General features: G+C 39.7%; 1 protein-coding gene across 1 annotated transcript; it reads right to left on the reverse strand.

The window, feature by feature from the left end:
• LOC139147498 (amine oxidase [flavin-containing] B-like) lies at nt 1-11,155 on the reverse strand. Its single transcript, XM_070718612.1, has 17 exons — nt 10,901-11,155; nt 10,588-10,682; nt 9,791-9,928; nt 8,763-8,867; nt 8,139-8,334; nt 7,866-7,903; nt 6,626-6,689; nt 6,254-6,342; nt 5,651-5,734; nt 3,981-4,056; nt 3,673-3,760; nt 3,220-3,273; nt 2,997-3,054; nt 2,519-2,616; nt 1,863-1,974; nt 1,151-1,213; nt 1-799 (listed from the first exon to the last, which is right to left on the reverse strand). Exons 1-17 carry the CDS (start codon nt 10,953-10,955, stop codon nt 596-598), a joined length of 1,617 nt encoding a protein of 538 aa, XP_070574713.1. The 5' UTR covers nt 10,956-11,155; the 3' UTR covers nt 1-595.
• Nucleotides 11,156-11,437: the final 282 nt, after the last annotated feature.

Consider the following 11,437-nt stretch of genomic DNA (forward strand, 5'->3'; position numbering starts at 1 on the left):
TGACACTCAGTAACAGCAAAGCTTTATTTCTAGTTTCAGAGAGACTTGGAGACCTCAATTCAATAAACAATTTTATACAGATAAGAATATAGTTTGCTGCATAATCATGTAATAAAACAGATGAAGATTACGACATAAAAATAAAAATAAAAATGGCATCTATAGAACGTCTGTATTAGAAAGTTCAGGCATCCGGGGTTTTTAAAACGTAGCTTAGATTCGGCATACTTAAAATGTATGTCTTTAGTTCTTAAGGGGTCACGTACGACTGCTGTATAACAGTTCCAATAATGTAAATCCAAATTTTATGTGGACTCGACGTCTGCGTGACCATAAAATACACGACAATTATACACAGAGGCATAGGCTTATAACAGAACATGAACACTGTACTTGCGATGACGTCTTTCCTTCCTTTGCCTTCGAAACTGCAATTGCCTTTGTAACAAGACCTATCGGTTTACAAGCTATTATTTCGATTTATAGAAATTTACCATATACATCATGTGACTGGACAGTAAATTTCAAATATTGCCTTTTGATGTACATTCAAATTTTTTGCTTCAAAGTCCGACTTCGGTTTGCTAAACATCTTCTAGCTAGACTTAAAAATGTTCATTACTGAGTCTGCAATATCTCCAAGGACTTCCTTCAGTGTGCTGAGAATGCCTGGATTCTTTGCAACGATGAGGGCGCCAGACAGGATAATCGCCGACGATATGAGAAAGTTGAGAAAAGCTGGCACGGAAGGGAGCATCTTCTCGATCTTTGAAATGTGCAGAGGTGTAGCAGGCACGTCCTTATCAACAAGACGGAATAGACAACAACGTGAAGTTTGCCGTTTTGTAAAATTGCGAAATAAATATATATCAATGGCCTCGACAGAGAAATCCTGTAGTTTACATGAAGGCAAAAGGATGGTAGGTTATATCATTTCGCCGGTTTGAAGGTCTCTCTCTCTCTCTCTCTCTCTCTCTCTCTCTCTCTCTCTCTCTCTCTCTCTCTCTCTCTCTCTCCACACAGTATTAAATCTATTGAGGCTATACTGGGTTAGTATTATATGGGGAGATACCTCTACTGCATTTCCAAAGGGATTATCGCTGTTCACATGTACGTAATCTGTATTAGCATGGCTCATTTAACAACTCACCAGTGATTCAGGCTCGTCTTGCCATATTTCGTCTTCTGAAATTTTCCCATCAGCGTGAAGCACCTGCATCAGTCAAAGAAGCACACAGGTGGTCTATTTTAACCATTCCATTATTTTTATGTCGTTACTTTTATTGTCCATTTTTATTGTTGTCGTTTTTCACTTTTAAATGTAAAGCGCATTGAGTTTTTAAATATGTAGTGCGCTTCATATGAAATAAAGATAATGATGATGATAACGACGACGACGACGACGACGACGATGACGATGATGATGATGATGATCAATTGCCCTCATAGAGATAACAGGAATGGCGGCCTTTTGAATTTGAAGTTTCGGTAAATGTTAGGTCATTTGTTTCTCTAGTACCAAGGTTTGCATGGTGACCTCGATTTCATCATTGATTTCGAAAGGAAATGGTAGAAAGTTCGTTTGACCAAAACTTTAATTCATTCAATTTCAAGGCGCATTTACCATCTTAACATTGCTGTACATTCCATTTTAGCCAAAAGTCGCCTATAATATTCTGTAGTCTCTTTAAAATATTGCAGTTAATTTCGCCCATCTACAAACAGAAATTTTAATTCTGGACCACATCACTTATGATTAGCGGTAAAATTTGCTGCCATCAATGGTAGCACTATAGCAAATGTGTTAGCAAAATAAATCAACAAAACGTGTACGCACGCCTTCACAAGACTGATGGTCCTACCTCTCTGGCTGCCCTTTCACCGGCCTGTATCCCACCTTCCATATAGCCGGTCCATTCGGTCGCCGTCTCCGTACCGGCGAAGTATATCTTACCGTGGGGCTCTCTCAGTACCCTGATAGAGAGAAAAAATCCTTGCAAGACTTCCAAACTCATTACACAGACAAAAATAATATCTTTAAGTAGAATGCGCCCAAGGACTTGGACAAATATTCGAACCTTCGATTTTTTACAACACATTTATGTGGAGACTAATTTTTAAGTTCCTGGCATAATATCACCGGTTTAGTTCTGCCAAAATTTTATTTTTCCAAATAGAGTTAACACTGCCTTTTCAAAAATGTCGGTAAATATTGGGTTATTTGTTTCTTTAGTACCAAACTTTGAACGGTCACCCCTGATTTTTGTTCTTGATTTAAAAGAGCGTTGTTTAAAGTCTGATCTCGGAAAGTTTGAGCAACAAAAGTTTAAGACTGCCAATTTCAAGGTGAGGGGCGAACTACCTTAAAATGCATAGATGTATACATGTAGATAGTTTCACTCTGTCTAATTGGGCGTTTGTCTGGACAATTAAATGGGCATTTGAGAATACAATATTTGGAATCAAGAGAGTCAGTATTCTCTTAGCTATTTCACGTAAGTTATAATAGATTGCTCACCTTCCGAATTGCGTGAGTACTCCCGGTGACATCACACTAACATAGCAACCGCCTGAGAATTCCTCTGACAGCCAATCGTGGTCGATGTAATTCACAGGCTGTTGGAGAGACACAAAATGGTGTTAAGGCCCTGTGGGCCTTTCAAAATCCACTTAGACACCATTAATGTCACAAAATAAGACAGGCAAGCCCAATCTCAGTTGAGCGACATATTTGTTCGCCGACTCTGAGGGCGCTGTCGGTCATAATCACCATCGCTCAAGTTTGCAAAGGAAGTGATCTTAAAGTACATTTACAAGTACACAAAAAGATTCCATGGTGATTCATTCAGTAAAGCTCATAACGAACGTTATCACAAGAATGAAAGATGGTGTATTTAAAAGTCTTGTCGGTTTTATAGGACTGTAATAATCTGATTTTTAATAAAATATTACATTTACTTTGACAAGTTGTAACGGATTTTGTTTCATCAACTTACGTGTAACGCTTCCTTAGTTTCAAACACGTCGGCATAAAACTCACAGAGTTTCCTCTTTCTGGAGAAAAGTCAAGAGAACAAACAAAGTTTCATAGCAATTATACGCCTCAACTGAATTATTGGTCGACACAATCATTTGAAAATTTTTGCAGGGATACTTTAGCGCAATACAACTTTATCAAAATTACACAATTTAAAGAGATTGGAATGCCTTGTTTTTTACCGTTCTTCTTTGGTCAAAACCGACATCTCACGCGCAGGCTTTCCAGTCACAAGTCTGTGGAAAGAGTAAGAAAAGCGGTGAAATTACGGCGAACTCTGTATTCAGCGGAACATGACAGAATAATTCATCATTATCTAGGCTTATCGACGAAAACTCCCTTGTCGGAATCTTCTCTTACCATTTCACCATCATGGTTTAGCCCAAAGCAAATGTCTTACATGGTGAGTTTGAACCTGTTTACCGGAAAATGGGGTGGCACGGTGTATACTCCTGGAGGGAAAGTAATACGGTGTTTTTCCCAGAGCTTTTTACCCTCATTTATTGATCCATTCTAAACATCGGGCTTACGCTAGACTGAAAAATGTGTCCCTCAAAAATGACGGACATCACATGTACAGACTAATCTACCATACGCGACCAATGCCATATATCGGAACCATTTTTAATACATACCCGATGATAGCTGGATGTGAACCGTCTGGTTTTGTATCGTCAAACGCAGCAACTACAAGCCCGTCCGTTGCAGCCATGCCGCAAAAACCTGTAATCAATGTGGTAAAAATGAAAGAAATCGAACGCAATTTACCAATAAAGACATTCGGATAATTTATACTTATTTCCAGGTTAACTATCGGGTGACCGTTACAAACGTCTTCCATAACATGAAACGTGTACTACTTGTACATTTTTTGTACATTTAGATTTAGTTCAATGTAAATAGAGTATATCACTTTTAAGTTACGAACTCAGCATTAACCTACCTTTTTCCCTCCAAAATGTTTTTTCGTAAAAAACTACTGTCTTGACCACAGATCCCATCGGCACTCTTTGAATAAGCTAGAAGAAAATACATATGCTTTCTTTATACCTCTTTGGCTGTGTACGGAAACGAAATCCCATTTCGAAAAAGAGCATTTATTTTGTTTCATCTGTATATATTCTGTGGCTGTACGTAGCCTGCCATTAAAGTAACCGTTGATAGATCGTTCAGTACGGTTTTCGGCTATTATCATCGCTACAATAAAACTTCTTTCGTTATGTCACAGTTACTGCGGAAGAAAATTTAAATCCATGAGATAGCGTGCCCAAAGATAAATGATAATCTTATAGTATTTGACAATCAATATAAGTCATACTTTCCGCCGTATAGTTAACATCCTTCTAAAACTGCTGTATTGTTTCCGAAACAAAATAAACCTTGAAATCAATTTAATAAAAGTAATCAGTAATACATGATGAAAAAGCACACATCTCTGAAACTATTATGAAAATGCCTCGTGTATGTCTGTAGTGCATGTTAAAGTTGTCACTTCGTTAAAGGTATCCTGTCACCTGTTCCAATTTTACCACAGTTACCATGGGAAGAGAAAATCTAACCAATCACAGATTTTAAGCGGGTGGCCGCTTTTTAAAAACAGCGCCCTAACATGGCATTTTGAATACCAAGGAACGCCCTTTTGACCATATATGGGCATATTTGGATTACAGGTGACTGTATACCTTTAATATCATATAGGGCTCAGCCAATGTTACTTGTATTGATTCATGATAAAATATAATTAATTGTTACTTCATATACATTTATATGACAACTATGCCCACTTTCCCTCTGATGAAAACAGTTCACGTACGTACACTGACGTACACGACGTCAAACCCTGCAGCAGTGCAGGAATAGATTTTCTGTAATGTGAAAAAATGTTGGACAAAAATTGGCAATTTTTACCATGATAACAGCCTATTGCGTTAAACAAGGGACGTATTATGCCATCGTTACCATTGCAATGGTAACCGCACTGCCCACCTTCCACTTGCAAGCTGAAAACTAGAGCGTTCCGTCTAAAAACGGGCAATTTTTGAATCTAGTTATTGACACAGGGGGCGCTTTTCTAAAATTCAATCCCAGCACTCTTTGCGTATGCCTCCGTTCATATGCACGACAGTTTTCTCCCATTTTCTACTTTTTACGCGTGATATTAACGATATTTGGTATCAGCGACGAGGTGGATAATAACACTAACTGGCTAACAAAAGATATATTTTATAAATGGCATGTTATAAAATAATAATTTGCACGTTTTGTGTTTGTTTATTTACGAGTACTTAAAAAAACATGGCGGCGCCCATGAAGGTAGGGTACACTTCCGGTTAGTCGCATAGTATATTATGAATAAGCGCATGCGTAGTCAGTAAGCCGCTGGCGCGACTAATATATGACAGCGTCGTCTCTTGAGTCAATTTTGTCAGTTTTCTTTTAATCTAAGTTTTTTCCCCACACTTCCGCATTTTCTTCATTTAACGTCACAGATGAACAACACGTCTAAGCTCGACTTCAAGTCGCCAAGGAAACGAGTCGTCCGTGATACAAACGACTCCCTGCGTACTTCTCCGTGGAGAGATCACGGATTGTGTGGAAGACGCCCTCACTCACCTGGATTTTGTGGGGTGACAGTGGAGGAGCAAACGCTATCCGTCCAAGCAGTGCTGGCGACAGGGCGGCGATCACATACCGTGCCTACCAAATGGAAGATACAGACTCTCTGATTGTGCCTTAATTTTACATTTTTACCAAAATACACGTATCAACGTGGCTGTCATGCTATCTTCGACTCCCTTTTACTGTGTGTTCCGCACTATTAATTCGCGGGAAAGCAGTTGCATGTATAACTGACAATACAGCATCTGTGACAACCGTTTACTACGATGGTACTGAATACGTATTTCAACATAGTGACACATTAGAACTTATTTTAGCGGAGAAATACCCGCATTATGTAGGACATGTGACCTTCCTTCTAGGTTGAACAATCTGCAAACCATTGGCAGTGTTCCATAATGATATAAGCAAAATCAAATTCCAAAATGAAAACCATATAGCCATAAATCAATGAGTCAAGTTCACTGCAACTGACTAATCCGTATTTACCGCTGCGGTCGATAACCTAAGACGGTGGTGAACAGTGATCCTTCAAGGTGCGTTGACCTTCAGTTTCGTAGAATTTGTTGTGAAATGATAAGGACGATTGATTCGTACCTTGAAGAGCTTGCCATCAGCCGTGCCCACTGTAACACCATTCTCAGTCTGTTCAATCTTTATCACCGGGCTTTTATATATAACCTTGTCTGAAAACAAAGTAACAGAAAACGAAAAGAAGGGAGATGACGCTGACATAGGTTTTCTGCCAGTTTACAATGGATGAAAACTTTTTTCATTATCCTGTTTGATTCAAAAGGTTGCCACACTCTCGTTTCGATATTGAATTATTATACATTACGTCAATCGCATATTGCTTCCTTTCTTTGCATTTTCCTATAAATGTAGTTTGGAGAAAGACCGTAAGACATAAGTGATCATGAGTCAACAGATTCTTCCCTCTCTGTACACGGCAGTGGAAGGGTTTCTCACCTTTGCCAATCACGTCAGCGATTTTCTCGCAAATTTGTTGACTGCCACCGACAAATTTTCTCTCCTGCAAAAGTGAGTGAGGTCGGGAACTTCAAACATACAAATCAGGACGATTATTATCAACGCAGTTACTTTTACTTGTTTAAACCCGTCTGGAATCACGTCCCCCCCCCCCAAAAAAAAAATAAAACCAAAAAATACACGCACTTGTATATGTTTTCGATCATCACAATCAATGTGGTCAAACCAATTCAGGAAAAAAATTGAGGGGAAAGGGCCTACCAGTAAGGCTTATCGTTCAAATCGTGAGATGGAAGCTGCAGTGATTAAAGAGGCACTCCCATTTTGTAACATTTTTAAAACACATTTTTTTAATGCCAACGGTCGATATTTGACTTGGCGACTGCGCGCGGATCGCGAGATATTGATAAAAACATGTCATTTCCCCGAGCGTATTTTTCACATCCCGAAGTTTTACGATCGTTCTAATTTTGATTCGAAATCCCCCGAAGCTTTGTTGTTGTGCTGATTGACGATATTCTATGGAGTCTACAATAAGTTCGAACGACGCAATTAATTTACTTCCTACTGCAAAGACTTTCTATACAGCATTATGCCTTCACCTCAGGTAAGTTTTTAAAAACTTCTCCTTAGTTTTTTACGTTTCCATTATTCTAAATCGGCTGTATTATATTTTTAACCGATACCACATAAACATCGGGTTTTACATGTCAAATATTAGCCGCCTCCGATGACTACATTTTGTCGTCTGCCACACAGTACGCCGCGCGCGTGGTATGCGCGCGTGGCATGCGTTTATGCATATCACGCGGCGGCCGCTATGTATCAACCGCACGTAACTGTGCTAGTCACCTTTGCCAATTCTGGTGGAATCAGCAAAAATTTTTTTCGTTTATACGCCAAGTCAGTAAGACTCAGCTTTCTCCCACAGGCCATGACCGATCGCCGACACCAGTGGTACTGTGGCGTGCAGCAGCGTCAGCGTAGACTCGTACTCCATAGCTTAGTTGACAATGGCCCCAGTGCTGAACGTTCGATGTTCGGAAGCTGAATTTAGGTGGGCCACCGGAATTCAAACTTTTACTTATTTGAAGACATGTTTTTATCGATATCTCGCGATCCGCGAGCAGTCGCCTCGTCAAATATCGACCGTTGGCATTAAAAAAATGTGTTTTAAAGATGTTACCAAGTGTGAGTGCCACTTTAATGTTGGTCTTACCTGTCCCCCGTCTTCGGTCTGTGTCACCCGTAAAACCCCTGAAATATAGTAATGTACGCCCACATTTGAAAATCACTCAAAACAACGAGTTGAGCTATTGTCCATGCCTTTTGTCTGACATCCGGTACCTGATGTTTGCAACGTTTTTGTCAGAAAGCAAATAGTCTCTCTCTCTCTCTCTCTCTCTCTCTCTCTCTCTCTCTCTCTCTCTCTCTCTCTCTCTCTCTCTCTCACACACCCACCACACACATACACACACACACACTCACTTACCGTGTCCAACCCTCATGTACCACAAGAAAAACAAGAACGACATCTCCTCCGGCTCCACGGCGTTGACGGCGCGAGAAATCATGCACACAAGGTTTTTGGTCTGATTGGTCCAACAGACTCTATCAAGCCATTCTTTGACTGTGATGCTGTCCCACTCCTTGGCGTTAACACTTTCCCAAGGGGATGACAGTGGCACCTGCAGATAAAACAACATAAACAAAGGATCAACGTCAGACTTGTCGGTGGACATATACTTCATGAAAATTGACAATTGCTGCCGTGCAACATTTGATAATATATTTATGATTTTATGGCGGAAACACGTGTAGTGTTCTTCGCAAAACAGTATGATATGATAATACAAAATATTAAAGTATCTCCAGCAAAACGTATTATAGTTGATATTGAATGAATTTAAGACTACAAATGGTTATAAACAATAACATTGGTCGTTACACACTTAAAGCACGTCTTAGAAAGTTTGACAATGAGCATTTCGACACGAATTTGGAAGTAGAAGAAGACTATTTTACATACGAAGCAAAAAGCACTGGCAAATACATACAAGACATTATGGCATAGCATATTTCAAATTTGAAACCGAGCGTCAAAGACAATACTTACTGTTTCAACCAGTTCGTCCATCATTCTCCATACGTTGTTCAGGTCCAGCGCCACAATTGGGTTGTACACGGGCGGAATGAGCCCCTTGTAAATCCATTTGGAACCCTGAAGGAACAATATGGGTACGTTTCAACTAACCTGACCTGTATTACCAGAAAACCAGCTGATCCTACAAACACTTTCCATAATAAATGTAAAAAATTCCCCTGGAAATTTGTTTTAAATATTTTGCTATTTTCCTTTAAGGAAGGGATCCACCCTAAACATGATAAATTCTCATTCGATAAATTCTCAGGCTTATTTTTGTCGTACATTTTTCTCGAATTGGCATCACACGTCTTGTTATCTTGCGCAATATTATCGTCTTTTTGTTATTCTTCAGTACCTCTTGAGTTGGATCCCAGTAAAGCTTATTTTGTTTTGCTGGGCGCACTTCCAATCGTCTATCACAATTGTCACCATTTCATACTCTGTTCAAATAAATATCGTTATATATTTCAAGACAACGAGCTGAGAGCCATTATGTCGATTATATAGAGTCAATAATGTCAGCAATGGCAGTTAGAGCTTTGGATTGAAAAGTAAAGAAATGCAACAGTTGTACAGACTGGATCTTTTCCTTACAATAACTCAAAAGTTGTGACAAGACATTGGGAAGACACCGAAAACTTGTAAAAAGCTTCATTAATTCAAGTCTTCGAACAGTTATGAGTTATTTCGAATTGCTCACGAAACTGAACGATAGACATCGGTGTATGAATCGAACTCCACGTACCGAACTCCGAACTGTACCAAATGAAACTGTAGAGGGCGTGACAACGAAATGTTTCGGAAAGCCCGTTTGCCCCTTCTATTTAAGTTTGTTCAAAATTGGGAGACGACCATCACGTGTATATAGGGCAATAAGATGGCCTTCGTATACATGTAGTTTCTGTTTTACAGTCTCAGTTAATGAATTTTCAAAAAATACAACAAAATTGCAAATTTACTCCCAGGTATGTTTGCGATGGCCGCTGTAACTCGCTTACCAAGGACTTCAAGATTGTCCGCTCTTTCATGTTGACTTTGTAGTTTTCCACACCGAACTCTTTGGCCATTCTGAAAATTCTGTTCTGTGTGGGGCCTACGTAGGCCCCACCCATGTCAGAGTACTGGAAAGCTGGATCCTATGAAGACAGATCAGCGACTTAATGTTTACATCAATCGTATACCTGGTCATGTGATAAATGTCCGCGAATATTGTTTTCGTCAGGTGAGAAAACTGACGTAAGAGCTAAAGCATCATGTTTGAGAGAAAAACAATGATTTTCAGCCTTCGAGTTTTATTGAGAGTTTACATGCCTATTTAATCACGGACAGAAGAAGCTAGACTATACACTGCCTATGATTTAATTAAGATAGATTTCAAATTTCACGAACTTGTGTCGCATTGATCCACTTTAAATTCAAGAATGGACTTTGAACTCATCTCACCTTATCGTGGAAAATACCGAAATAGTTGAGGTTCAGTAAACATTAACCCTGACATTGAAGTTTTTCAAAGCACTCTATTTCTATAATAATTTTCTGCAGTCGATAGTAATATTTTATGACTGAATTGGGCGAAATTTTATGACTAAAACAAGTGACGCAATCGGACAAAATCAACAAATGTGATGTAACTATGGTGAATGGTAACTGTTTGGGAGCCGCATTTCCCCTAAGTCACTTGACTTTGTTTGTCCTTCGCCAATCCCGGGCAAAATTTACTCATTTTAGACACATATAATCCAGCGTCAGGCTCCGTGAACTTGTCACGGTGGCCTATAATTGATACAAGGCATACCTTGACCGTGTAGAGTCTTCCACCGACCCGGTCCCTGGCCTCCAACACCAATACATGTTGCCCTTCTTCGTGCAGAAGTTTGGCGGCTGACAGCCCTGTATATAGAAATGTATATACAGCTATACAAAACAATGATCAAACAAATCAGTGAAACGGGCATTGACATGCCTCGAAGAAACATCAGCAGTACGTATTTATTTGGAACCAACATTCTTAAGCGAGAACGTTTACGTTTTCGCTGTCAGCTGCTAACAATCCAAATTATCTGTTCTGATATGTAAACCTGTCCACGCGCGGCCGGACGATTACTCACCACTGATTCCGGCGCCAACCACAATGACATCGTAGGTTTTGTCGCTGTCATCCATCTTGTTTTACGGTATAGGGACAAGCCCGACTGCTCTTTGCACGTAGGCACCTTGCGGAGGCTGGCTGATTTCAAACGACGTCAATCGGTTGGACGAAAACGGAAGGCCATATCACAAGCTGCAAAGTCCAGGTCTTCCAGTCCTGCACTGCACAGTTTGTTGTCCCGTCTTTATCGATCGACCTGTGTCATGTGAACAATGACCTTTACCCTCTCACCTACTTTAACTCCCTGACACCGGGTTTGTACAGAGTTTACGCTTTGCGAACGAGTTAGTACACTTGAATCTGAACCTGGCTTAATTCATTTATTACAACTATAAGATGCATCATATCTTGAATTACATTCACCAAATTAAGATCTAGGCTTCAAAATGGGATAGGGTTGTTTACTAGAAATATAATTTGTTTTCTCGGCCCAACACTAATTTATATCAGAGCGACAAACTGCTATTGAGAGAAGATTAAATATTCGAACTTAAAT

Source organism: Ptychodera flava, chromosome 13, assembly GCF_041260155.1.
Source record: "Ptychodera flava strain L36383 chromosome 13, AS_Pfla_20210202, whole genome shotgun sequence".
Classification (NCBI taxonomy): Eukaryota; Metazoa; Hemichordata; class Enteropneusta; family Ptychoderidae; genus Ptychodera; species Ptychodera flava.